This window comes from Gallus gallus, chromosome 26 (assembly GCF_016699485.2).
Source record: "Gallus gallus isolate bGalGal1 chromosome 26, bGalGal1.mat.broiler.GRCg7b, whole genome shotgun sequence".
Classification (NCBI taxonomy): domain Eukaryota; kingdom Metazoa; phylum Chordata; class Aves; order Galliformes; family Phasianidae; genus Gallus; species Gallus gallus.
This window is the reverse complement of record NC_052557.1, coordinates 4644108-4671312: the sequence shown is the minus strand read 5'-3', so window position 1 is coordinate 4671312 and position 27205 is coordinate 4644108. Positions and strand designations below refer to the sequence as shown.

The window sequence follows — 27205 nt, the reverse complement described above, 5'->3', positions numbered from 1 at the left end:
GAGTGGGGTGGGAAGGTGAAGGACCCCCATGAACTTGCTGCTGGATCCATACACCTTCAGGTCCTGGTGGAGTTTCAACCCAAACCCACATTGGCTGCTGCCCTACCAGCAGCCACACACCGCTCTGCACCAGCATCCCTCCTGAGGAGGAAAACAGGGTGAGGAGACAAGGACAAGCTCACCCACCCTCTGATGCCTTCCAGGTCGACGTGATTAAGAAGGCCTATCTGCAGGAGGAAGAGTGTGAAAACGCTGAGGTTTCCCCTCGGGAAGTTGGCCACAACATTTATATACTGGCACTGCAGGTACTGATGCTGCAATCTTCTGTGACAGCAGTGACCCACCAGGCTGGGCTCCCATTCATCCATTTGCACATCTTATTTATCTACATTTCCTCCAGCCAGGCTGGGGGATGTGCTTTTTGCCTTCCATGAAAACCCAGCATTATGGCTTATTGGCCATCCCACTTGAGTGCTGCAGAGGCTGCTCCATCCCATGCTAACGCAGCTCTTGTTGTTCCCTTCCAGCTGTCCCGACACAACAAGTCTCTGCAGCAGCTTCTGAAGCCAGTGAAGCGAATCCAGGAGGAAGAGGAGGAGGGCATCTCATCCATGGTATGGAAAGTCCTTGGGCATGGGGGCTGCCCCGCTGCTCATCAGCCAAGATTTGGTGGCTTTTGGTATTCCCAGGGTGAACTGGAGAAACAGAAGTTTATAAATGCCCATGTAGCCAAATCAGCAAGCCCAATGGCACATGCATCTGTTGTAGCCCAGCCGTGTGAGTGCAGCTCCCTGGGGAAGGCTCAGCCCTAGGTGACATCCTGTGTGCCACAGGGACGGGCTGTGCCCTGCCAGGTTTCCCCCTACTCCCCTCCTCCTGCCCTTCCCTTCAGAAAAGGAAGAGCTGAGTCCTCTGCTACCATTTCTTCCCACTGTACCGCGGCTCCCGAATGAGATTCAGCAGTAATATGATTTCCTTGGGGTTTAGGAGCATTGATTTGTAATTTGTGGATTAGCAGCTTTTGGATGTAATTATTGCAGGGAATCGAATGTCTGTCACCTCAGGGAGCGCTCGTACCCCTTTGGGAAGCTTTAATTCATTTGCTTTCCCCTGAAACCTCATCAGGTTCGGTACAATTTGAGGAACGATGTTGTCAGTGCAGTTAGACTTCAACCCCCCCAGCTGTCCCCGCTCTCACCCTCTCTTCTCTCCCAGCTCAGCCTCAATAACAAGCAGCTGACGCAGATGCTGAAGTCGACGGCCCCCGTCCAGGAGGAGGAGGAGGACCCGCTGGCGTACTACGAGAAGCACACATCCCAGATTGAGGCAAGACCTGTTTGGGCTGCTAATACACACAGCTGATGGATCCCACGTGTGCTCCGGCTGTCTCGTGCCCCGTTATTCTGCACCAGGAGCCTTCCCAGCCCGGTGCCCATAGGAAGCAGCTGCAAAGAGCTGGAGACGTTAGCAGAGCCCATAGGGAGATGGGGGTACATGTGGACCCCCCAGGCCCTTCCTCCCTCTCCCCAGAGCAGATGGGATGCAGGCAGTGGGGCAGCCCTATCCTTGCTTGTTCCTCCCAGCATAGCCATGCAAGGATGTGTTTGCTGGGTCGAGTCGTAGTGTTAGATGAGCGGTGGTGATATTTGGATTTGGGGAGGTATGGCTGGGTGTAGAAAAGCAGGAAGCCCAGCACGATACGGGCAGGATGTAAGGGCATTTTCTTCCTGCAGATTGTGCGCCTGGACCGCAGCATGGAGCAGATAATCTTCCCAGTGCCTGGCATCTGCGAGTTCCTCACCAAGGAGACCAAGTACCGACTCTTCACCACGACAGAGCAGGATGAGCAGGGCAGCAAAGTCAGTGATTTCTTCGACCAGTCATCCTTCCTCCACAACGAGATGGAGTGGCAGAAGAAACTGCGCAGTAAGAGCGAGCCAGACCTTCCCTTTGCAGCAGAGCAGCTGTGAGCCGGGCAGCCGTGCTTTGAGGGGGCTGTGACCCCCAGTGGCAGCCTGGAAATCTCCCTGTGCCCCTGGGAGGTGTATTTTCTCCACACCTGTTAGTGCAATTCCTCACAGCCTGAGAACATCTTCTGACACATTCCACACCTGCAGCTGTGCTCACCTAGGGAGCCCTCTCTTTGTTTGCTTTCAGTTGGCTTCTCCCAAGCCAGCATCTAGCAGCTACATTTTGTTGATAAAGCTGCTTTCTCTGCACCATGCAGATCTCTTTAGGTGCTTTCAGGGCTGCACGGGGACGAACTTCCTGGCTTAAAATAACAGGAGCTCAGTCAACAGTTAGGAGGCACACTATAAATACTGTGTTGTGGCTCAGAGGTAGCACGGCAGCACTGAAAACACTTGCAGATCCAGTCAAAACTATCTTAGGAATTCAGCAGGAAGCAGGTTTCCAGTATGGATGGGAAATTGCTGGCTGTGTCTCCTCTGGGACAGAGAATCAGGCTGCAAACACAAAGGCACTGTTGTTAGGAAGGGCGTGAGGATGTAAGAGGTGGGAGACAGTGAGGAGGGTGAGGTGATGAGTGAAGCCAATCTGATTCCAAGGTGCCAGGGGAGGTCAAAGGGCCCAGAAACCACAAAATGTGAGCAGAGACATTTTGAACTTGCGTTCCTGTTACAAGAGATGAAGAGGGAGCTTTTATCAATGGCATGAAGCGAGGTCTCACTGGCTGTGCTGAGCTCAGTTTGGGTGCCTGGGAGGTCACAGCCTTCCCTGCTGGCACCAGGTTGGCTGAGATGTGTGTCTGCCTCCTCTCCCCGCAGGCATGCCGCTGATGTACTGGTTCTCCCGCAGAATGACTCTCTGGGGAAGCATTTCCTTCAACCTGGCTGTCTTCATCAACATAATCATTGCTTTCTTCTACCCTTATGTTGAGGCCACTTCCATGGGTAAGTGCCCCAGCAACTTCTGCTCCTCGAAGTGGAGGAAAACGGGGATTCTGGTGTGCAGGGAGCACTGTCCCCTTCCTTGTGTTCCGCTTTTGTCTCCTCTTGACTCCTAAAGCTTTTTCTGCTGGTCCTGGCAAGGGACTGAATTGAGGTTTCAGTTGCCAGCCCTCCCACGACTTCCTTCTTAGGGAACAGGCTCTTCTCCTTGGGCTGTACTTTCCCTGTTTGGAAAATAGGGGAAGTAAGGACAGAATACGTACCAGCTGTCTGGAAATCTTAATGATCTACAGTGGTTTTGTGATCTCAGATAAAAGATGTTAGAAAAGCATATCAGTAGGGACCATCTCTCTGCAGTCAAGCACAGTTTCTGTCTTCCTTCCCTCAGATAATCAGCATATTGGGTTTCTGGATGCTTTGGACAGTAACACAATGTCTGACTGTCAACATGCATTTAACCTCATGCCATTTAATTGCTGTGGGTCATCTCTTCCCAGGAGTGCTGGATTCCCCATTGATCTCACTGCTTTTCTGGATTCTGATCTGCTTCTCCATCATGGCCCTGTTCACCAAGCGGTACGGTGTCAGACCACTGCTGGTGGCCCTGATCTTGAGATCAATTTATTACTTGGGGATTGGACTCACACTGAACATCCTGGGAGCTCTCAATGTAAGTTCTCAGAGCGCTGCTAGAAAAATAGCATAGCATCCCATGCCACAGGAGGCTGTTCTGCACTCACAAAGCTCAGCAAACCTCACTCCCTCCCATTTCTGCTTGCTCTCCAGCTGACCAACAAGATTGTGTTTGTGGTGAGCTTTGTGGGTAACCGTGGGACCTTCATCCGAGGCTACAAGGCCATGATCATGGACGTGGAGTTTCTTTACCACGTTGGCTACATCCTGACGAGTGTCCTGGGGCTCTTTGTGCATGAACTCTTCTACAGCATCCTGGTACAGTAAATGTTTGGGGCACAGACATAGCCAGGCAGTGCTGTTAGGAGCTAGAAGTTTCCTGCGACACCTTCCAGGCATTGATCGATAACAGCAGTGAGAACAATGCCCCGTGCTCCAATATTTGCGTAGGCTGATCTTTCTGCCTTCCAACAGCATCTATTACTGTCTCTCTCCCAGCCTTTTTCTATCAGTCTTTTTCTAATCTCTGCTGCGTACTTTATCTGGGTCAGCTGGGAGACAACGTGAGCTGGTGAGGGCAGAGGCAGGGGGCATGCGTCCTATTCTTGGCTCTCCTGCTGTGCTTAAGTTCACTTCATTCTTCTGCAGTAAGACGGAAAACTTGAGTACTTTATGTGAAAGTTAGTCCGTGTCTACTGAGTGATCCTAGATCTCGGGATAAAAGGGGCATAGGTAGGCCAGGCATTGTCACAGAAAAGCACCCTGCAGCATTTCTTTGCTCCTGGGTCCTTTCAGCTGTTTGACTTGATCTACCGTGAGGAGACCTTGTTTAATGTCATCAAGAGCGTGACGCGCAACGGGCGCTCCATCCTGCTGACTGCCCTCCTGGCGCTCATCCTTGTCTACCTCTTCTCCATTGTGGGCTTCTTGTTCCTGAAGGATGACTTCATCCTGGAGGTGGACCGGCTGCCGGACAGCAAAGCCCAAGGTAAGCCAAGCCATGGACTGCTGTCCTTGGTGCTTGGGCTGGAAGGGGACCAGCAGAGCACGGGTCCTTCTCTGTGGCTGCATCACTGCGTGCAATCATTGATGTGTGGTCCCACACTCTTGGGAGAGCTGGTTTTGGGGCTGGCAGAGAAGAGTCTGCCTGCACTGACATAGAGCCCTGATGCTGCAGAAAACAAGGCCTGGGGGTTGGAGGGACTGCAGAAAAGGAGGTGGGCAGATAGGAATGAATTCTGTAGCGCTGCAGAAGTCTTACTGAAACTTGAGCAAAAGATGGATGACACTGATGAAACTTGCTCTGGCTGTTAAAAAAACAAGCAGCTTGTGTGTCGATCATAACAGAGGGTTTTGGGTTAGGCTTTTACTTATCTTCTTTGCATTTGAAGTCTTTTTGGTATGCTTTTACAGTCACAGAGATAAGTTAGTGTGGAAGAAATATGCTTAGATTATTTGAATAAAGTACAGTTTTGTAATATACTTGGACTACAATACAATAGCTTGGAGATTAAAGTCAAAACATCTGGATGTTTTAAAGAGAGAATACCCTTGCAAAAGCAGCTGGTTGGTGGTTGCACCCAAGGCTCTCTTAACTTCAAAGGATGAGAATATGGTTTTTAGGCATCTTACCTGGAAAACTGGCAACTATCTCTGAACAAAGTTGGGATATCAGTGCGATGATTACCCAGCCCATGACAGGAGGGTTGGAACTAGATAATCTTTCAGGTCCCTTCCAATCCAAGCCACTCTATGATTCAAAACATAGAAAAGGCTATGAGAATGTGGATCAAGATATTTTTTTCAAGTTGAAAGCTGCAATGAGATGCAGTTGAAGAACACTTGTGACAGGAGCAAAGAGCTGACACTGACAAGGCTGTGGGCTCTTTTACTTGCAGATGACCCCTTGGGGATGCAAAGGAACATGGAGACCTTCATGGAGTCCTGCAGTGGTGACAAAATTAGCTGCTCTGCTGTGCCCACTGCCTTGCAAGGTAAGTGAGCTCATCAGAAAGGTCAATGTTGTTAGCAGCAGGGTAGCCTTACAGCCTTGTTTGTCAGCGTGCTCAGAAAAATCCTACAAAAGACTGAAAGGTGGAAAAAATAGCCCACTTTTTGGCACATATTAAGCAAAAGGCCTGCAAATTCTGCACTCCCTTGCGTAAAAATGTTGAAATATTGATTTAATTTGGTCATAAAGAAAGCGAGTGCTTTGGGGGTGCTCAGCCAAACACCTCCATTGCAAGGAGGAAGATGGAGGAGATGCTGGGATGCTTGGGAGCTCCCATCTGGGGCACTGCATCACTGCAGCTCATCCTGGGGCTCTGGATTCTTTGCTATGGGCTGGTTCTTCTGCCCTGTCTGTGCTCTGGGTTTGTGCTTTTATTCTACCCTCTGGTGTTGTAGAAGCAGACACTGACCAGTGGGAACGAGCCTGTGACACGCTGCTCATGTGCATTGTCACTGTCCTGAACCACGGCCTGAGGAATGGAGGGGGTGTAGGGGACATTCTGCGCAAGCCGTCGAAGGACGTGAGTGGGGTCCCTTCCTTCTGCCACTACAGAGCTGCCCTTCTTCCCTGGAAGTCACTTCCAGCTCTTTCTCCTCACTGCCACTCTTCAGTGCTTTCCCCATCACACCCCTGTGACTGCTCCTCACCTTGTACCCTCAGCCTACAGTCCTTGCAATGAGGCAGCGCAGATGGAAGGGAGGTTTGCAAGACACGTTTTTTCCCTTTTGTCCATCACAGGAGTCCTTGTTTCCTGCTCGGGTTGTCTACGACCTCCTCTTTTTCTTCATTGTCATTATCATTGTCCTGAACCTCATCTTTGGGGTCATTATTGACACCTTTGCTGATCTGAGGAGCGAGAAGCAAAAGAAAGAAGAAATACTGAAGACCACTTGTTTCATATGTGGTGAGTGCAAGGTCCTTGGCTCTGCATGTACAGGAATTGCCCCCACATTGTTCCTCTCCTTAAGGTCAACCTATGACACAAGGGAAGAAGTGAAGCTTCAGCTGGTTTTTAGATTTCGTTTGATTCACAGCACAACTTAAATCTGTTCACCAGTGGGTCACTACAGCATGAGGGGGCTTAAACAAGGACACAGACCGAGAGGGGAAATTATCCCTATTCCTACTGGCCTTCTGTTAATGAGGTGTTAAACTGAATGCTGCATTGTGGTGTTCTTGTCGCTGTGCATCACTCCTGGGACCAGCATTTATCAACTGGAAAAAAAGCATATTGCTAAGGAAATAGAATAGAGGAAAATGTTCCAGAATGCTTTTGGTCATAGGAAGGCATCCAAAAAACCAACCCAACCGTAAATATAGCTGTTGTTTTGTGTTTTTGTTTTCCTTGTAAGATCCAGTGGGTGCATTTTGTTCTTTTAGATTATATAGGCAGGAAGCATAGCTAGTAGAACTTTAAATAGAAGCCTCCTGAATACACAACTGGGTTATTTTCCCTCTGCTTTGGATTCTTGTTGTGTGCTAAATGCCAACTAATTATTAAAAGCACTTCTTGAAAGTCACACCTGGGACAGGAGGCAATTATCTGTACTTCCTTTCACATTTGTTTGCTTGCTCACTTCTTACCTTGGCCTCCCCTCCTTTTCTCCTCTCTCCACCTTCTCCACACTTGACTGCCTTTCCCAGGACTCGAACGGGACAAGTTTGACAACAAGACAGTGTCCTTTGAGGAGCATATTAAGTACGAGCACAACATGTGGAACTACTTGTACTTCATAGTGCTGGTGCGAGTGAAGAACAAGACAGACTACACAGGTCCTGAGAGCTACGTGGCTCAGATGATAAAGGTACGTGTCCTTTCTGAGCAGCCCTACTGCACCCTGCCTGCCCCAGAGGAACGTTTGAGAACAGTGGGCTTGCCAAAAAAAAACCCAGCAAATTTTGAGAAGGAACTTTTGGAAAATATTTAAGAAAGTCGTTGTTCCACAGTTCTTTCTTAGCTGGTTAACCCCACTTTGCAATCTCAGCCAACAACGTGCTGTCTATTTGATGTTTTGTGCTGTGGATAGAAGGATTGTACCAGGCGGCACAGACTGTGACTGCAAGGTGATTTCAAGGCAAAAAGGAAAAGCAAGGAAATTTAGGAAAAAAACCTTCTGAACCTGGACCCAGGCTGGGGGGAAAAAAGGTTAAATGAGTAGGTGGTGGGAAATGTGCAAAGATGCAGATAAGCCTTTGAGAATTTCTTCAGTCCCTAAGCATAGGCAGACCTCCATGGAAATCCCACTGGGTCTTTTGTTTCCTTCTCACCCTCTCCCATTCTCCACGGTCACCTTCCCAGAACAAGAACCTAGACTGGTTCCCCCGGATGCGAGCCATGTCGCTGGTCAGCAATGAAGGGGAAGGGGAACAGAATGAGATCCGAAATCTTCAAGACAAACTCAACTCAACGATGAAGCTGGTGTCCCATCTCACCTCCCAGCTGAATGAGCTGAAGGAACAGGTACTAAACATTATAAAAAACAGGAACGCTTGAGTAACACCCCATTGTACTAAAAAACCCTCTGTCCTTACCAAAATAGACACCCATTCCAAGAGCAGGAGGCAGAACCAGCCCATTCCTATTTAACTATGGATACAAATCAAAGGGCTCTTTTAGCTCTTCTGCAGGGAGTTAAGAACACTTAGGTCATGTGCTTTTTGTTACCTCCTCATCAGCTAGAGTCCAACTCATGGGGTGTTCTGGCAGATGCTTAGAGCAGCCCAGTCAGTCACACACCTGAGAAGCACACTAATGAACAGAATAACAGCCTGGTTTCCTACCTCACTTCTGTCCTTGTTTGAACTCCAGATGACAGAGCAAAGGAAGCGCAGACAAAGGATGGGGTTTGTGGATGTCCAGAATACCATGAACCACTAAGAGACAGAAAAAGGATCAGCTTCACCCACTGAAGGACTAAACATACCTATCAGATGATGAGGCTGCTTATCCCTGGGTCCCATGCATGGACATCACTGTCAGAGAAAGCAGGACCACGTGGAGGGGCTTCCAAGTCAATATTTTCCTTAGATTGCTTGTAAGCAATTCAGGAACCAATGGCTGGCGGGGATTCCTCACAGTTCCTGGACCCACATGTTACTCCAATGCCCTGAGAGGAAGATAAATTATACAAGACTTTTATTCCTCATTGCAATAACTCTTTATTTTGCAAATGTGGGGGGTTGTATCTTTATCTCCATGTGCTACATCTGGGTGGCCTCCACCTCAGGTGTAGTGCAACTAGCTGTAGGGCTGCAGTATTTAACTTATTCCAGGAGTGTCTCTAGTAAACGTGGAACTTTGCAAACCAGCCATCATATGTGCTGTACCTGCTCCATGCTGCTTCCTGTCCATTTAAAGAATTCTGTTCATCACTTTGGTGCAGTAAAAGAGGAGCTAACCTCAAGGAGATGGATTTGATAATGTAGCTCACCAAATGAGGATGAGTATCTAAGCTAGTACTATGTGAACTGATCTTTTGCCTTCTGTGGACAAAGAATATCTGGGCAGTAGTAGTAGGAAACTGCAGGTTTACAGGAGTTCACTGTGAAGGGGTGTCCTGTGGTTTAGTTTCATCTCTGGTGTAATGTTTTACTTTTTTGTTGTTGTTGTTACTTAAGAACTAAAGTGTAAATTGCCTTAACTAAATTAAAGACAAAATGAAGTTATAATAAAAACTTAAACATGGTAAAGAAACCTCCCTTCCTCTACACTCTGGGATGCAGGGGGGCTGTTATAAATACAAATACAGAACAATTCAAACACATGAGCCAATCCAAGGCTACATTACCAAAGGTACTCCACAACCCACTGCCAATAATGTTACCAGGGAGAACTACCTGGAACACCAGCCTTGCATTCTGAAGTGTTGGATCAGGGCATCCTGCAAAGTTTCAAATTCTTTCAGTACTTGCCAGGAAAACAGAGTTTGAACACGCAGAAAGGAGCAGCTGTTCGTGCTGCCTGGAGCCAAGCAGAGTCCTGGCATAGCTGTGTTCTAGACACTCATCATTCTCCAGCCAAGCAGTGCTGTAGCCATCCCAGCTACAATCCTGCGTCTCTGCCTCCCAAGAATAGAGGCTGAGGCAAGCACTAAAGATTTAAAAAGCAGTAAAAATAGGCCACAGCGATGGACTAATCACACTTGAAATTAGTTTATGGCCCTATATAGCAACACATCGTGACAACCTATCTTCATCCCTCAGATATGCAGTAACCGACACAGAACCTTCTCTTCCCGCTGGGGGCAATCTGCATAGTTAGCTGAGCCAGCATCACTACAATGCAGCATTGCAGACAAGGTATGCAGCTGAGATCTCATCTGTGCTCTCCTTACACTGCTCTGCTGTCACCATGGTAAACAGTCACCTCGGTCCTTTCCTGTGTCTTCCCAAGCTACTTCTCAAAAGAAAAACAAACATGATCATTAAAAGTTCTCTCCCTCAATTTCACTCTTTAACAGTGCAAACACAGATAAGCACAGCTACGTTTCCTTGCCATCACCACTGCTGTCTTCACAAGCAAATTTAAAGCTAACACGGTTGTGCCTACTTGCTGTGCACTTCCTGATGGTCTGTTTCTTACAATACAAATGATCTGGTCTAACAACACAAAGCTCTTTTCTTTTAAACTTTTACACTGATCCAATATGCCTTCATTACAGATGTGTTAAGGCAGGTCCTACATTTCCAAAAAGAAAAGAGCAGACATTACAAATGAAGGGTATAAAGTGTGAGTCTGAACAAAAAAAAACCCGCTGTTGCTAAGAGGAATGAATGGTTTTATTCATCATGGCAACACAGAGCTTTAGGAATATATACAGAGGAGGATCTGGGAGTCAGCCTATCACTTCGAGTCCTCTTCAGATTTCTTGGCATAAAACCTTTCTCGCAATTTTCTCCATGTCCCTTTTTTCATGTCTTCCATCTGTTTCAGAATGTCTGCAAAAGGAGAAGGGAGAGAGAAAGGGATGGGGAAAGAGGAAGAAAAGCAGAAAAGCAAAGGGCTGAAAGCCCTCTTACAAGAGCTTTGCCTTACAAATGTTTTCTTTTTTTGACTTTTTGTCTTAATGAATTTCTATTTCAGGGCCTGAGGCAAGTTTGTGCTCCCTTCCAATCAATTGTGCAGGGAGTCCCTTATCTCTAACAACTAATATTCAGTTGCCACACACTACAGTCAAAGTTAGGAACTGGAGCAGAACAAAACGGCATTGGCTTCCTGCACCGTGCTTAATAAATGATTTGGCTGAGAGTCTTTCTGCACTGTGGTACCCTGTTTTCTCTCAAAGTCTAATACAAGATAAGAAGTACTGAAGGGAATTTGAACACGATGAAATGGAAGCTGAGAATTTTTTGAGCCATGTAGCAAACGTGGATTGCTTTCATACAGCTCCTGCCATTCTATCTCAAAGGGCCCTTACAAACCCTCTGCCATTCCTGCCCACTGCAAAAAACACCATTGACTTTTTGTCCCAATAGATTACTGAGACTCTCCTCAATTATGCCTGAACTTGCACCTCTTTAACCATCCTAATATACCTGCATGGCAGTCCCAATCAGTCCTTTAGTCACAAGTGTTTAGTAGAAGTGATGAAGTGAACACCACAAAGAATAGAATGTAATTTATCTCCTGCATTGATTTACTCCCAAGTCACAGTATTAGTACCTGTTGCTAGGATCATCTTGCAATCTTGCACTGTCACTCCAGTGAAGCTTGTGTCTTTCAGGCGTGGATACTTCACAAACAACCAAGTAGGTGAGAGAAGGAGAGACAGAACAAGGTGTTACTTGCAGTGCACTAGAAGAGGTAATATGCCACCAAATAACGGAGCCCTACTCATTTTCAGTCAAGAACTAAGAGCTGTGTTCATCCACAGCAAAAAACTATCATTGGCATTGTTCAGACATGCCATGAAGGCCAGCAGCAACAGCAGGGAGCCCAAAGGCAGCAGGCAGTGCAGCATCCACCTGACTTCTCATTTGCCTGCTGTATGCCCAGAACCCCTGCTGGGAAGAGGCAGTGTACTGCAGCAGGTGGTGACTGCCCCACCAAAGGGCTGGCAATGGCTAACAACGAACCTTACCTTATTTTTGTAGTAGTTGTTGTGGATTCTGACTAAGCTCTCATACATTTGGTCACAGGTCTCAGGATCAGCAATCTGGAAAGCGACAGAAATACCACACAAGTCTTATTTTAAAGCCTGCATAGCAAAAGATTTCATTTGAGCTGAAAGTTTGTGAGAAGGACAGCAGAAGAGTAGCTTAGTGAGTTCTCAGTGCAATGCAGGATGCTGGTGACCCCTATTATGCTGCTCCTGAATGCAGAGCATTTTCTTTCTCCTTCACTTCTGGCCAGGTTGGCCTACAAGAATAATGAGGCACGTAAGTTCTAGAAGGGACCTCGAGTTCTGCTCATAAAGATATGACAGCTCAACTGTGAGTGCACAGTGAATGTGAACATAGCCGGATAGTTTTCTTCTCATGCTTATTGGCCAGCACTGTGAAATCTGAGCTTTCTCTGCTCAAAGACAGGTTTTGCCGCCTGTTTCATTCTAAAGGATCAAACAGGATAAGGTACCAGGATGGAAGGTAGAGCAAATCCTGGTGCAGGCTAAAAATAGTTTATAATTGATTAGGGAAAAGCGGCATGAAAAGCACTGAGCAGCTTGAGAGGGGTAAATGGATTTCTATTTTGGTCCGGTAAGTTGGAAAGATTTTGCTAATACCTAAAACTCTCCTCGGTGCATCTGACAGGTGCCTCTGCCTTGCAGGGTCTGTTCAGCACCATGAATGGCATGTCGTCTTGTTTTTCTAATTTATAGTGGGGACCAACTTGACCAGAACTCTGCACTGCTGCCCAATGACATCAAACGTCAACGATTAAAATGGACACATGAATAAGAATAGTATCAGCCATAACAAGGCAGGATAAAATGACACAGCTCGTCTGTCCTTGGGGCGCTGGCACGGGTTCAGCACAAGGAGGGTAATGCCTCCCCTGTACCAGCTTGGAAACCTGCAAAAGGCTCTCCTGGTACAGCACACAATGGCTACTGCAGGGGAGGGGATAAGGGCCACATAGGTTGTCAAGCACCATCAAACTGCAGGTGATTTTCAGCTTCATGTATTTCGCAGCCACTTTTCAAGTGACCCTGCTGATGTTTTAGTAATGACAGCAGAAATAGCTATTAAACAGTACTGCCTGAAAAAAAAATCAGCAAGTCTTCCTCCACGTGAATAAAACAGACATTTGGCTGACAGAGTATCCTTTAAGGCTCGAGCGCTTCTCTCATACATTCCTCCTGCTGCCTGCCAGTACATTTCCTCTCGCTGTATTAAGTCTTTATACATACAAATTGACATCAGTGCTGCAGGCATCAATTTAGGTTTTCAAGACCAGTGGCAGCTTGGGGATCTTGTGACCAATCGGTGCAGCACATTCGGCTGTCCTGAGCGTGAGGAAAAGCAGTAAGCACTTCCTGCAGTGCCTGCTGCAGATTATCCTGGTGACCAATATGGAATTAGGAGCCAGTAATGGCACACTGTAGTAGAAAGAGCACATCTGGAACAACATTTTTATGCTAAGAAAGGGCACATTAGATACGTGAGGGGAAGGTTCTGTTTAAGTCATTTCATTTCCTTTTATGACAAGGTCACCCATCTAGTTGAGGAAGGAAAGCCAGCTGATGCTGTCTTTTTGGATTTTGGTAACGTTTTTGATACCGTTTCTCACAGTATCCTTCTGGACAAAATGCCCAGCACAAAGCTAGACAAAAACAACCTGCGGTGGGTGAGCATTTGGATGGTGGGTCGGGCCCAAAGGGGACAGATCAGGCTGGCAGTTCGTCACTGGCACTTTCCCAGGGCTCCATTTTTGGGCTAGTTCTCTTCAGTGCCTTCATAAATTATTCGGATGTAGGACTAGAAGGTGTTTTGAGTAAGTTTGCTGATGATACTGAATTGGGAGGAGCTGATGACACAGCTGAAGACGACTTGCTGAGAGATCCAGGCAAATTAGAGAACTGGGCAATCACCAACCAAATGAAGTTCACAAGTGTTGGAATCTGCACCTGGGAAGGGGCAACCCCGGCTGTACAGACAGACTGGGGGATGAGACACTGGAGAGCAGCCCTACTGAAAGGCATGTGGGAGTCTTGGTTGAAAGCAGGCTGAATATGAGCCAGCAGTGTGGCCAGATGGCCAGGAAGGCCAACCCTACCCTGGGGTGCATTGAGCACAGCACTGCTAGCTGGCTGAGGGAAGGGACTGTCCCAGCCTACACTGCATCGGTGTGGCCTCACTTTGAGTACTGCAGGCAGTCTTGTGCTCCACAGTACAAAAAAAAGACATAAAACTACTAGAGAGAATTCAGAGGAGGTCTACAAAGATGGTGAAGGGTCTGGAGGGAAAGATGTACAAGGAGCAGCTGAGGTCCCCTGGCTTATCCAGCAGAGGAGCTGAGGAGGGAAGGCCTCACAGCCCTGCAGCTCCTCAGAGAGCAGATGGGCAGTGCTGAGCTCTGCTGATCAACCACAGAACCTGAGGGAATGGCACGGAGCTGCGATGGGGGAGGTCAGGGAGTGTTAGGTGAAGGTTTTTCACCAGAGGGTGGTGGGCACGGCACAGGTTCCCCAGGGCAGTGTTTGTGGCTCTGAGCCCACCAGAGCTCAAGTAGCATCTGGACGAGGCGCACAGCCACATGCTCTGATGTTTGGGTGGACCTGGACTCGATGTTATGAGGATGGACTGAGAGAGCTGAGGCTGTTCAGCCTGGAGGAGAGACGGCTTTGTGGGAGATGTGATAACAGCCTTTCAGAAACTAAAGCAGGGCTGTAAGAAAGAATGGGACAGACTCTTTAGCAGGCAGTGGTGACGAGATGAGGGGGAATGGCTTCACACTCAAGGTGGGGTGATACAGATTGGATATAAAGAAGTGTTTCACAGTGAATGAAGGTGGTGAAGCGCTGACACAGGCTGCCCAGAGAGGTGGTGGAAGCCCATCCTTGGAGACAGTCACTGTCAGGGTGGACCCAGCAAAGAGCAGCCTGGTGGAGCTGTGGATACCCCATTCACTGAGAGGTGACCATTAAGGGCCCCTTCCAACACTACGGTCTCTGTGACTCCTCGCGGGTCCCTTCCAACTCGGGATGCCCGACGATCCTGCAGTCCCCCAGCACCACCTCCCAGGCTGTAAAGCACTGCGGCCCGAATCCATTTCCGCCCTCCCATTCATTTCAGCACCATTTCAGCACCGCGCCCCGAACCCAACCCGACCCCCCCCCCCCACCGCAGCGCGCATGCGCGGCCCCGCCCTTCTGCTCCCCCCACTCCCGTGCCCTCTCAGGCCGCTGCCGCCCTCCCGGGGTATCTCCCCGCCCTCACCTGCGTGTTCTCCCCCTCGCGGAAGGCCTGCGCCACGCGCTGCCGAATGAAGACGCCCAAATCGCGCTGCCGCTTCGTCTCCTCCACCGGCCACTCCTCGCAGAGCTTCAGGAAGCGCCGGTACCTGGTGGCCGCCATGGGGGTCACGTGACGAGGCGGGGCGGAGCCGCGCATGCGCAGTGCCGTCCGAGGGTCGAGGCGCGCTGTGCAGCGCAGCGTGGCCCGTCGGGGGTGTTGTACAGCTCGGCGTTGTCCGTCCGTGGGTGACGTTGCGGCCCCCGCTCCCTGCAGCCGACAGAGGCACCTCGCTGCTGGGCTGCAGACACCCGAGCCCGGCGGCCGGCAGCGTGGCGGAGATAGCTGCTTTGGTGCTTGGTTACTGGCTGCTTCACAACCTAGGGAGTCCTGGCCGGTGTTCATGGAACCATGGGATGGTTGGGGCTGGAAGGGAACTTTAGGATCACTCAGTGCCGCCCCGTTATAGGCAGGGACATCTCCCTCCTGCCCAGGCTGCTCACAGCCCCACCCAGCCTGGCCCTGTGTGCTCCCAGGGACCCGCAGCTTCACTGGGCAGTGTGTGCAGTGTGTGCAATGTGTGCAGTCTGTGCAACGCGTGCAGTGCATGCAGTGCGTGCAGTGTGTGCAGCGTGTGCAGCACATGCAATGTGTGCAGTGTGTGCAACATGTGCAGTGTGTGCAGTGCGTGCAATGCATGCAGTGTGTGCAATGTGTGCAGCACGTGCAGTGCGTGCAATGTGTGCAGCATGTGCAGCACATGCAGTGTGTGCAGCACGTGCAGTGTGTGCAGTGCATGCAGTGTGTGCAGTGCATGCAGTGTGTGCGGTGCATGCAATGTGTGCAGCGCATGCAATGTGTGCAGTGTGTGCAACACATGCAGTGTGTGCAGCACGTGCAGTGCGTGCAATGTGTGCAGCATCCCACCACCTCACAGTAAGGAATTTCCTCCTTTTTTTCTGTGAGCAGGCAGTGTTCACAGGGCTTCCAGTGGTTAAATGCTCGCTAGCTGTGCTGGTGTATAAGGAGGGGGAAAAGGGAGCAGGGTGATGCCCGTGCAAGCGGCTGGGATGCCTCCATTTCTGCAGGAGAAATGAGGGATGGCTGGGGATCTCACACAGCGCAGCTGCTGGCACCTTGCTTAGAGCCCTCCTCATCCTTCCCCACTTGCAGACCCCGTGTCCTGCTCACCAGAGGCTCAGCAGCAGTGTAAGAGCTGAGGTAGGTCTGCATGAACACCATCAGCTGTGCGGTATGGGCCAGAATCAGCACTGACCACAGGGTGTGAGTGTGAGCCAAGGCAGTGGGTGATTCAGTCCTTTCACTGCTGAAGCACTTTGTGGCTTTTTTAATAGTCAGCAGTGCTTGCGGGCAAGAAATATGCAATACTATGAACAATATTCAGTAAATAATGAGATATTCCCAGATGCACTTCAGGCCAAGTAAAATATGCAGCTGGGCCAGATGACTTAAATTTTCCAGCTATAAATTGCAGCAATTCTCCAGCTGTATGCAGTAAAATACAAGTGAAGGGCTCTCCCTTCAGATCTGGTATTTAAACTTGTGGAAATAATGGCTCTTTTGAAAACGTACAGCCCTAAAGAAAAGATAGCATGATTTGAGGATGCTCTGGGAATGCAAACAAGATGGACAGCAGGTGAGAGTTGCTTAGACAACTTTATTTGTACCCCCACTCCCCAGTAACGGGGTTCTGTACCCCTGTTCCTTGTGTAAGGACTGCCCTTTCAAGCTTCCCACACCACGCAGGAAGGAATTATGTTTGTTCCATAATAAAGTCTGTCAACAAAAGCTGTAAACATTGAATCAGGGTTCTTTTTTGGTTTTTGTTTTGTTGTTGTTTTTTTTTGTTACTCTTTCCTCCAAACACACACATTATATTTGTACCAAAGAATTTTTAGGTGACCTTTAATATCCAGTCCCTGACATTTTTTTTTCTTTAATTCGAAGCATAAATACCTTGATGTGAATGCCTTTTTGACTACTGTCTGACAGAATCATCATACTTCAGCCCCCGAGGAGCTTCTTGCTTAGAAAGTTCTGGAAACATGCTCTGCTATGTCCCACAGGGGGTATTAAACCTTTGCAAGGTCCACTTTTTGGTCTGAGATCTACCTGCTTGTACACCTTCAGCAGTACAGAACCAGGAGCTCTGCAGCATCTGGCATGTCTGTGCTTTAACAGCACCGTGCACCTGCACGGTATGGAGAAATGCTTGCAAGACCAGCGCTGTGCAGGTGGAGCGTGAATGTCAGGGTGTGCATTTTTCTTCCACTTCTGTCTTTGTGTTCAGCCTATAGCACTGAGCATGAGCTGAAAGCAATGCTGCAATCTGTTAAGACCTGCCAGCTCATTTTAATAGTCTCACTTAAATGCACGATATCTTCTCAGCTCGCTTGGCTTTGTGAGCGTGGTGGAGGTGAGCAGGTCCTATTTTATCATTAAGACTCTTTCAAGTAATGCTTTCTTTTGGCTTACAAATAAATCAAGGACAGCAGTAAAACAAGAAAGGAAAATAAATCTTCTGATTGATTGCAGACAGAACGGATTCTTTCAGCTCTTTGCTTTTTACGGTTGAGTTCAGTAATGGCACGTAGCAGTTTGTGCACTTTCCTAGCAAGCTGTCCGTGCTCTCATTCCAAACCATGCACGTGACATTCTGCAGCTGGGAGGGTCCCACGGACCCGATGGGTACTTCTCAGGGATGTCTGTTGATCACCAGCAAACCCAGGCCAGCTCACAGGATGTGTCATTTTCCTTCCGAAATGTTCTGAAGGATTTTGATGAGGTTCTCTAAGCCGAAGATGTAGCCGTGGTCCGGCCCGTCGTAAGTGGTGTGATTGCATTTGGAGCCTTTAAAGGTGGTGTGAGCAAAGTCTATCATGCGGACGTCGACTCTGGAGTGCGACGTGGTGCAGTTTGTTTTTTGGAAGTGCCCCTGGAGGTGATTATCCAAAGGGGCCGTGCTCTCCTTGTGCTCCAGTCCGTCGTAAATGATGAGAAGGGAGCTGGAGTAGAACCTGTAGGAGCTTTGCTTCTTAATGACGGAGAGCAGAGCTTTCAGCTTCAGGATGATGGGCTCCAGCACATCCGTTCTGAGATGGTTACCGTTGCACAGGAACTGCTGCAGGGTTTGCCTGAATCCCTCGGGTGAGAGTTTCCTTCCATAATATTTATCCTTGCAGAGAAAATGGCCAGCGTCCGCTTGGTAAACCTTGGGGAAAGAGAGCAGCAATGCACATTCAGTGGCTGCTTTGCCGTTCAGTTTTTCCACACGCTCTGCATTTCGTCCAAATTTAAACATTTCAGACCAGGGCTGAGAAATGGGACACGGATCCCCTGCAATGGAGCAATGCTGGCAGTGCTCTGCAGGCTCCTTCCTCACTGCATCCCATCTCCTGTCTTTTCCGGAGATTTAAACTATTCAATTTAAGCCACTGGTGCAGATTCTCTTTGCGTTCCAATAAATTACCCCTCTGTGAAACCTGTAGAGCTGTAAGTCATTGCCATGTCATTACTGATTTATGGCGTTTTCCCTCTGGCTATGTTAGGAGTCTGCAGTAGTACAGCAATGCCCCAGCTGTGTTCCTGCTCTCAGTACAAGCAGCAATAATGCTGTTTTCTTAAACAGAGAGACAAGAAGACGTAGGCAGAAATTTGTATGTGTGTGAGGCATTGGTAATCCTGAGGAAGAACTGGAAGAGTGAATTCAGAATTAGCTCACACACCAGTTGTATTTTCAAGGATAATCTGCTCAACAGAAGGGTGGCAGAGACCAGGAAGGGGCACAGCATTCGACGCTGCTTACATTGCTGTGCATGTTCTTTATAATCGTCATTGTCATAATTATCCTTCGGGCGCAGCAGAACATTGTGCAACCCGTTTGAAAACTGTGAATGGAAGAAATGTGTGTGGTTTCAGTCTCTGGTTTCAGTTTCTGGGAAGGAGGGCAGTGATTTCAATCAAGGGGAACCATAATATTTAGCAGGGAAGAAAGCCTTCCTTCTTGCAGCAATGGGACGAAGCAGCTCAGCGAGGGCATGCGTGGGACAAGGGATGCCTGCTGCTTTTCCTTGTGGGCAGCAGCCACGAGCTGAGCACACAATAGCAGATGCTGCTGCTGTGTACAGGCAGATCCTCAGCTGCTCCTATGGGCAACCACCACTTGTGTAAGTAACCCCATCTCCAGAAGTCAAACAGCATGGGGAAAGGTTTGCCCTCCTGTGTCATATGCTATGCCGTCCCTAAAGCATCCTTAAGCAAAGGACGGGATGCACAATCACTTGGGTGGCTCTCGCAGTCTGTATTTGTTGGCAGAAACCAACGCAGCCACTTCAATTTACACCCACAAAGGGGAGAGCCCCTCCGGATCTGCAGCGTGGTTTCGAGCTGTGCGCTGGGCGAACACCCAGAGGAGCAGAGCTGCCCTTACCTGCATCCCACAGACGCGGACGCCCAGCGATGCGGAGGTGCTTTGTTCACACTTCTTGATGTGCCGTGCTTTCTTCTCCTCCGAGGCATCGTCCCCGTGCTGCCGGGTTCCCATCTTTAGGTCCAGGATGCAGGGGTAGTTGTATTTCGACACCACGTTTTCAAGCAACAGAAACTCTGAGCGTGAGTTAAGGGAAACCCAATACTTTTAAATTCTAATTGAAAGAGGTCTTAAATCAGAGCAACTGCTGACGCTCTCCATAATAGCTCACAACTGTAATGAGACTTTCTGAGCCAATTTTACCAACGTGTCATTGCTATAGGCCCCCTGCTGCCGATTGCAGTTAATTTACTGTAGTACAGTCCTACCAATTAAAGCAGCAACAGCTCCATTCTCCAGTGACACCGTAGCCCTGGGCTGTCGGTCCAGCACCTTTCCTCAGCACTGCACTTATTCCAATGGGTGTGGGGGAAGTTGTTAAACTATTACTCACATGGCTGGTGGGTAATGAAGTGTAATAGGAAAATAAAAGGCGAGGCAGCTGCTAATTCCCATATAGTTGTGTTTTTTAAATGTATGCCAAGGGGATCTTTGACTTAAGCTTGGATGTCCTCTTATGGGAAATGCTTTTCTTTTTCCTTCTTATTCAGCCAGTGGGGAAGAGGGGTGCGTGCTGCCGCAATAAACCATCCCTCCATTATGAGCTGTTGTCTGCAGCCAAGGCAATGCTGGAGGAGAGAGGGGATAAAGGATACGGTGCAGTTTGTTCTCGTTATACTTGGAGGACATGCGGTTCAGGTGCTGTCTGTGACAGTGCAGTCCCCAGGGGTTGGAGCTGTTTTTTTCTGTCTGGTTTCTGTTTGCATCTTCCAAAAGTGAATCTGTGCAGTACTGAAGGTCTGTCCTCAGTCGCATCCTGCCCGGGCAGCTGAGCAGAACACACAAAGGAATGCATTTGGTTTATGAGCTCCAGAAGAGAATATTCCCTCTCCCCCCGCCCCCCTTTTGTAGAACCTCAAACTTGATAAGGTAAATTTTCTGGGGCTCTCAAAGGAAACTTATTCATCATGTCCAACCTGCGGAGATCTTTTGTTACTCCGTAGAAGTAATTTTCAGAAAGGCAGCTATTGCTGGATGCCAATATTTTCTTTCATTATAATTTCAAAGTGTGCTTGGCTCCTATGAAAAGCACCATTCATAGCATCAATGCCCAGGGATCTCTATCTACCGAACAGGCACAACACAGGCAATTGTCCAACAATGGGAATGCTTCCCAGTTTAGAGGGGCTGGCTTTGGGGAAGGAAGGGGGGGAGCAAGGAGGATATTTGCTCTCCTTGCAGGGTCGTCTGTTGGTCTTACCCATCCACAATCCCTAAGAGCTCACACTGAGGGCTGTGCTTTCACGGGAGCAATATTTGCACCCTTCAGTCACAGATGACCTAAGCCTTTTCTGACCCAATTTGAGATGAAAGATGTCTGGTGGAAAGCCTCTGCGGGGCCTGAGTTCGGGCTGTGCTTGCATGCACTGTGATGCCCATCAGAGCCAGCCGGGGATGGGGACAGGATGGAATCCCCTTCCATGTGCAGTCGCTGTGTGGCTGCAGCTCTGTCTGCTTAGCAGCAATGTGCCCACTGTGCTCAGCAGCTCATCTCATGGGGCCTCCCCTCGTTTTAGAGCTTGCTGTGCTTGGAGGGAGCAGTTTTAAAGCAGAGTTTGAGGCATGGATTTGAGCAACAGCACCTCAGCCATAGCTAAATCTTCTCTGCTCTACCCACAGGGAGGAGGTGAGCCATGAGGCCAGCGTGCTGGATGTGCCTTTTGCTCTCCAAGGCTGGATTTTGCTTTAAACCAGTTGTGCCACCAAACCTCTGCTGCTCACACCCTACTGGGACTGGGGTGGTTCCAGGCAAGAACTGGGAGAACATCAGCACGGAGCATCCTGCCGTCAGCACACCTCACCTGTCCTTGAAGGTCTTGGTGAGCTGCGTGTGGCACCTCTTGACGAGCTCAGTGCTGCTGCTGGCGCTGGCAGCCCACTTGTATTTGTGCCATATGTCACTGCTGGTGTTGTCCAGGCGGCCGCAGCCCTCGGGCTGTAGGCTGGGGCTGGCGAGCAGGGTCAGGTTGCCAAAGCTGTCCTTCTTGAGGTGCACTGAAACGACTCCTGCAGGAAAGGAGGCAAAGCAAACCAGAACGGGGTTAACCCCTGTGATACTGTGGGTGCTATGAGTTCTCCTGGGCTCAGCTGCTGCCTCGTACTTTAGTGGCCTCGTGCTGAGCCCAAGCTGATTTGAGACCCAATAAACACCATCAGTCTGAGACCCTGGAAAACGGCCACGGGCTTTTCTAATGTTCCCTCCCCTCCTTCTGCGAAACCTGCGTGCTTTGGACACCGTGTTCCCTCGTTCTCCATTCCTTCAGGCTCCGTTATGCAGCAGCTGACCCAGCACAGACCCCCTGCCTTGGACCAAGAGCTCCTGCCTTATTTATGACGAGGGATTTAGGTTGCACTTCTGAGCACAGGGCAAGGTTGGAAATGCTTTGCATTGGTAGGAAGCAAAGGGAGGGTTGGAGAACAGGAATTTTACAAAGACAACCAGCATGCCAACTGCTCCATGTAATGGCAGAGCCCACAGGAACAAGGGCAGAGGCATGCATGTGGGCTGGCAAAGCTGCAAGTGTAGGCGATGCCCATATATTGTCATGGATGCGTCCTTCCCCCAGCACCAATGACCAGGCAGGGTCTGGACCCGCACATGGAGGAACATGACCAAGAGTGGCCATTATTAATTTCCACCCTCTGTGCTTGAAAACACTGCTATGTATTTAAGCCACGCAATTTTCCCCGACTCTAATGAGGATCACAGGGCACAAATGCCACTCAGCCCATCACGCATTTAGCCCATCTCAGCCCATCCCTGGCACCAGGAGCGCTGCCTCTGCGTGTCAAATGACAGCACAGGAATGGCCGTGCCTCGCGCAGCGGACGGCTCTGACCTTTCTGGGAAAGGCTGATAACAGCAGTCCTTCGCTCGGGGCAGCAGCGCTCCCACAGCCTCTGTCAGGGCTGTCTGAGCCTCTCAAAGCAGCGCAGGCATTTTTAGAGCATCGCCCTTTTGCTCTCAGAGGGGATGCCAGCCACATGAATCATCCTGCCCCAATGCTTTCGGGTCTGGCTGCAGCAAGGCGGATCCGAACAGGACGGTCAGGGCTGCTGGAGCAGCAGAGCTTGGCGCTGGAAGGAGGCCCCGTTCGCAGCACATGGAGCTGGGTTGGGTCCAGCTGTCCCCGGGGTATCCTCACACGGTCTGTTAGTCGTTGCGGGGAGATGCGTCTCTGCAGCTGACAAACAGGGCAGCTCTCTTTGCCCGAGCCAATTTGCCACAGCAAATAAATACGCAAACTGCCTTCTCTCCCTGTGAAGCGAGATTACGGCGAGCAAACACAGATGGGAGGGTTTGCAGGGCTATGGCTGCTGGGCTTTGCTGACCGAGGGAAGATTCCCTTCCATGAGATTTGGGGCTCCCATTCCTTTCCTGGTCCCACACCTCACAGACCTGCAGGTCCCTCTGCCCCACAGCCCACCTGCAGCCCACAGCCATTCCTTTCCCTCTCACTGTAAAACTCAGCATCACTCCAACTGGCGTGCCATAGAGGTTGGGTCAGATCCATTCGCCTTCAGCTGAAATGAGTGAGGAATACACGCAGGCTGCTCTGCTCATGAGCTGTAGGGCTGGAAAGCTTAATCAGGGGGTGAGTAATATTTGCAGCTCTCTTGGTCATTTGCTCACAGTTATCAGGAGATCAGGAGCTGTGCTCCCAACTCCCAGCATCACACACATGATCTGTAGCAGCGTCCCACTTGCAGGAATCCATATTACAGATTACCAAGAGCAAGCAAAGTCCTGCCAGCTCCGATGCTTGCTTTGGGATTTCAGGGGAGGTGGACATGAAGAAAAGAAATGTATTTTTTGCCCGAATAAAAGCGAACGGAGTCCTCAATTCCAAACGCAGCACTGTGCACTGCAGCAGTGTGCAGCCTTAAAATCTGTCCCAGTTCCATGCCTGCAAGTCAGAGAAGCTGTGCTCATTTACACAGTGCTGGCTGTCTGGCCCTAAAGGCGTTCTATACGGCACGAAACCACGAGTTCTTAAATATCTCACATTAACATGAAAATTAGTGGGGATGTTTTCAAAGGCAGGGGGATGCAATCACCTCCTTCTACCTGAGAACTGCCTTCGTAAACCCACATCCCTGCCTTAAAATGACCTTTGTTGCCCCACGTGTTTCCTTATGGGCTGAGCGGTTTTGCGTATGAACGCTCATCACGTTCTCTTTTGTTGCAAGGAGAAAACACCCATCTGGGAGCAAAGATGTCTGTAAGTCCTCGGCTTGCAATGTCACCCACCATGCAATCCCATTGGGTTGGAAGGGGTCAAGGGCACTCTTTTTAAGCAGCCATCTGGGTGTGAGGTTTGAATGGTGACATTTGATCAACACTGCGCGTCACATCGGCATCACACAATGACCCCTGAGCAATCCCCCAGCCTAAGAATAGAGGTGAGGCGCGTGGATGCCCATGGGTAGGGGGTGGAGACCTCAGGGTTGTTCCCACTGATGCCCATCACCCCAATGGGAAAACGTTGGCCCTTGACAAACATTCCACCTCTTTAACGTGCCCGGCGTGCAGGGCTGGGACAGCTGGAAGCAGGGAACAAAATGTGTCTCCCTGATGCCAAATTGGAGAATTGCTGTTTAATTAACCCTCGTCGCAAAACGCGCTGGGGCTCACAATAGGAAAGAAAGAGAGGACAAAAAGGTATTAATAACCCTGAACTGATAAGCTGGGAGTGCTTAATGTCTTTATAACAGGAACGGAGCAGGGCTCAGCTCTCTGGCACTGAACCCCGGCCCCTGCTAAAGGAAATCACTCAGAGGAAGCCTGCTTTTCTTTCTTAAGCATCTTTTTAATATTGCCCCATAAATCTGCAGCAGCCCCTGACTTTGTGGGGAAGGGAGAGATTGGATGGGAGACCTCAGCCGACACTCGGAGCTCCTTTCTGTACCGCTGAAGGACCAAGAGATATTTTAAGCTTTTATGTGACAGCTGAGCTTCTCTCCTCTCACCAACCCAGGGTCAGGAGCAGCAACAGGGAGGGAGGAAGGGAGGGAGGGCATCTTGAAAGAAAAAGGAATAGGAGGAGTGCGCTGGGAGCTTCTTGCACACCATGCGCTGCATTTCGACAGCTAAACCCGAGACACACAGACTTGAGTTTTCCCTCTGCCTTTCCAGGATCAGTGCCTACAGGAGCACCACGAGCGGCGCTTGGCTCATGTGGAGCAGCCATCAAAGAGATGCTCCGTTCCCCAGTGCTATTTTTGCCATGGTATGTCATGCTGGCCCTGAGGAACGTCCCTGCCCCGGCTCACGCTGCTGCCAGCCCTGCCCCTTCCCTTGCTCTCCTCCATTCTGATGCAAACCTTCACCTCCTCTAACACCAAAGGCCGTGGGGCAAAGGCACCCCTGAGCCCTGCTCCTGCTGCCAGCCCTTTCTGCTCACACACCGCTATTTCAGAGCAGCACTGCGGCTCCCAGAGCAGTTGTACTGCGTGGTCCCAAGTGCACGGCAGCTCCCGAGCTGGAACCCACAGCATCACCTTAGCAAAAGGTCAGCGCAGCGCTGAGCAGGAGCAGGCTTCCTAATTGGGGTGAATGAAATGTTAACGGCATGGAAAAAGGTCTATTTGAGGGCCAGCACCCACACAGGAATGAAAGGTATCCTGCACTTGCAGCCCGTTTGACTCGCCACTACAGAAATAGGCAGCACGTCTGCCTGGCCGCAGCCCTTGGAGTCAGCACAGCAGCACAGGGCAGTTTGGCGTTGGTCATGCTCTGTGTCGCTGCTTTTCAGCCTTCCCACACCCGTGGCATCAGCCAGCAAGGTCCCCACAGCAAGCCCTGGTGGAGGAGGCGGCCTGGCAGAGCTGCTCCCGTGCACCCAGCCAGCAGCCTCGCCGAGCACAACCCGCCCTGCACAACACGGGGGGCTCCCAGCTCAGACCCAGCCCAACCGAGCGGTTTGCCCACCCCATCCCCACCGTACCTTTGTACTGAGGGGTGAACTGCCTCATGGCCAGGGGCAGCGACTCGTAGAAGCTCAGCTCCTGCGAGACCAGGGGTTTGCAGACCGTGTGCTCGTCGTACTTCATCATGCTCATGTGGCCGCCCACCTGGTGCACGAAGGGCTCCAGGAGCACTGCCCTCTTGCCCTCGCTCTGCCCCACCATGCTGCTCGGCGAAGGCTGTGGGTCAGCAGCGTGGGGACGGCGCTGTGTGGGTCATTCCGTGCTGCGCTCTCACCCCGTGCAGCTCCTCGGCGTGGCGTCTGCAAGCAGAGGATATGGGAGAGTGTGAAGGCGGGGGTGGGGGGATGTACCACTGCAAAGCCACCGCCTGCAGTGGGCTGGGAGCAGCCTGGCCTCGTGTACACCACGGTGCTGGCAGGGAGCCCTGGTGTGACACATCCCCAAAAGCCCCGATTTAGACCCGTTGGGGGCAAAGGAAACAGAAGGGGATGACTGAGAAGAGCTATCGAATTAACGCGGCAGCCTTGTGAAACCAGCTGGATCAGGGCATTCCTTGGGCCAGCAATGCTGGGGTATTAATATGCAGTATTAATAACACCCCTGCTGTGAAACAGCCTCAGTTTGCCTGATGAGACGGTGCTAATGATGGTCTTAGCCTTTCCCCAGGACAGAACATTCCCTGTGAATGAGGTTTCTTAATAAAGCCTCTGCAAAAGCCCCATCCTTGCACAGCTCCCCACCTCCCAACACTGCCAGGAGGGGCAGCAGCATTTTCTACACCTTTGAGAGCACCATCAGGAGGGGATATTCCCAACCAATTAACGCCGTGGCACCGGGAGCACTTCCTGCACAGGCATGGTGTGAGGATGCATCACGGCAGCACCCACAGCTCCCACTTGAGCACATGGATTTGGGTCTCAGTTCCATCCCCAGGGAGGAATCCACCTGTGGCTGTGGCAGGTGCAAGGAGCTGGTATAAGGGGGGGAGCAGTAAGGTGGGAAAGGCACAGATGCAGAGCAGCAGCACCCCGGCTCTGCAAGCGCCCAGCAAACCCTCTCCCCTCTTTGCTTTACTCTTTGCAAGGGGCTGTGCGTGCTCTTGCTCTGCAGAGGACTCCTGTAGCCATTGAGGCAGACAGAAAGATGGCAGAGCTAATGTCTGTGCAGGTTCCATACCATCAGGTTTCTAAAATCAGAATAAGACATTCCAGACCCCAAAATGTAACTAATGGGGAAAAAATGACCATGCATTATCCTTCTTCTGAGGGCAGCTCTGCGTTCCTGCAGCCCTCCCAAGGCAGAGTACCGACATGCGAGGCTTCCTCCACACTCCTCCAACCTGGGGAGCTTTGCATCCTATTTGTGCTGGAAGGAACCCACTGCAGTAACTGTGACACCTCTGGAAGGTTTGTTTCCATGCACCAAAGCTCTCAGGGCTGTCCATGAGCACCACCACCTTCCATAGCCACGTTCAGTGGCTGACAGACAGTGAAGGTTCTGCAGCAGGAGGAGTCGGATGCAGTGGGTTGGTGGCACAGGGGGAGAAGGAGCGCTCCTCCCCGCACAGCTCACTCCTTCAGCATCCCCACGGCGGATTTTCCCCCTCTCTTCCCTATTCTTTCATCACTGCACACCTCGGAGAGGAGTCTCTGCTCTACAATTAGCAGCACCAGCTCAGGGAACAAAGCCGACCCGCTCAGATGAGTGCTTTGCAGCCCA

The 27205-nt window shown here is 50.2% G+C and overlaps 3 protein-coding genes and 1 long non-coding RNA gene across 8 annotated transcripts in view; 1 reads left to right on the top strand and 3 right to left on the bottom strand.

The window, feature by feature from the left end:
• The window catches only part of ITPR3 (inositol 1,4,5-trisphosphate receptor type 3), a 39988-nt gene extending 29187 nt beyond the window's left edge, over positions 1-10801 (top strand). For 3 of the 4 annotated variants that reach the window (XM_418035.8, XM_015298987.4, XM_046904148.1), the window contains 14 exons: positions 204-305; positions 528-614; positions 1216-1326; positions 1734-1926; positions 2787-2912; positions 3407-3579; positions 3696-3860; positions 4338-4530; positions 5441-5536; positions 5949-6073; positions 6292-6457; positions 7198-7358; positions 7853-8014; positions 8363-9247. In XM_418035.8, coding sequence (XP_418035.2) covers positions 204-305; positions 528-614; positions 1216-1326; positions 1734-1926; positions 2787-2912; positions 3407-3579; positions 3696-3860; positions 4338-4530; positions 5441-5536; positions 5949-6073; positions 6292-6457; positions 7198-7358; positions 7853-8014; positions 8363-8431 — 1929 coding nt within the window. In that variant the 3' untranslated portion in view covers positions 8432-9247. Of the gene's footprint in view, positions 1-203; positions 306-527; positions 615-1215; positions 1327-1733; positions 1927-2786; positions 2913-3406; positions 3580-3695; positions 3861-4337; positions 4531-5440; positions 5537-5948; positions 6074-6291; positions 6458-7197; positions 7359-7852; positions 8015-8362; positions 9248-9756; positions 9853-10636 lie in introns of those variants that run through there. The other variant, XM_015298988.4, reaches the window with a different exon arrangement.
• On the bottom strand, positions 263-7197 carry LOC121107636. 2 transcript variants are annotated; one of them, XR_005841918.2, is made up of 3 exons: positions 6201-7197; positions 5175-5292; positions 263-3133 (listed from the first exon to the last, which is right to left on the bottom strand). It is a non-coding gene; the product is annotated as an uncharacterized LOC121107636 (long non-coding RNA). The 2 variants fall into 2 exon arrangements; XR_005841917.2 differs by having other exon boundaries at positions 263-5292.
• On the bottom strand, positions 10315-15088 carry C26H6ORF125 (chromosome 26 open reading frame, human C6orf125). The gene is made up of 4 exons (NM_001271612.2): positions 14932-15088; positions 11634-11708; positions 11216-11285; positions 10315-10491 (listed from the first exon to the last, which is right to left on the bottom strand). Exons 1-4 carry the CDS (start codon positions 15067-15069, stop codon positions 10397-10399), a joined length of 378 nt encoding a protein of 125 aa, NP_001258541.1. The 5' UTR covers positions 15070-15088; the 3' UTR covers positions 10315-10396.
• A 1516-nt stretch (positions 15089-16604) lies between these two features.
• On the bottom strand, positions 16605-25773 carry IP6K3 (inositol hexakisphosphate kinase 3). Its single transcript, XM_418033.8, has 5 exons — positions 25504-25773; positions 21358-21562; positions 20152-20324; positions 19397-19572; positions 16605-18178 (listed from the first exon to the last, which is right to left on the bottom strand). Exons 1-5 carry the CDS (start codon positions 25685-25687, stop codon positions 17714-17716), a joined length of 1203 nt encoding a protein of 400 aa, XP_418033.3. The 5' UTR covers positions 25688-25773; the 3' UTR covers positions 16605-17713.
• Positions 25774-27205: the final 1432 nt, after the last annotated feature.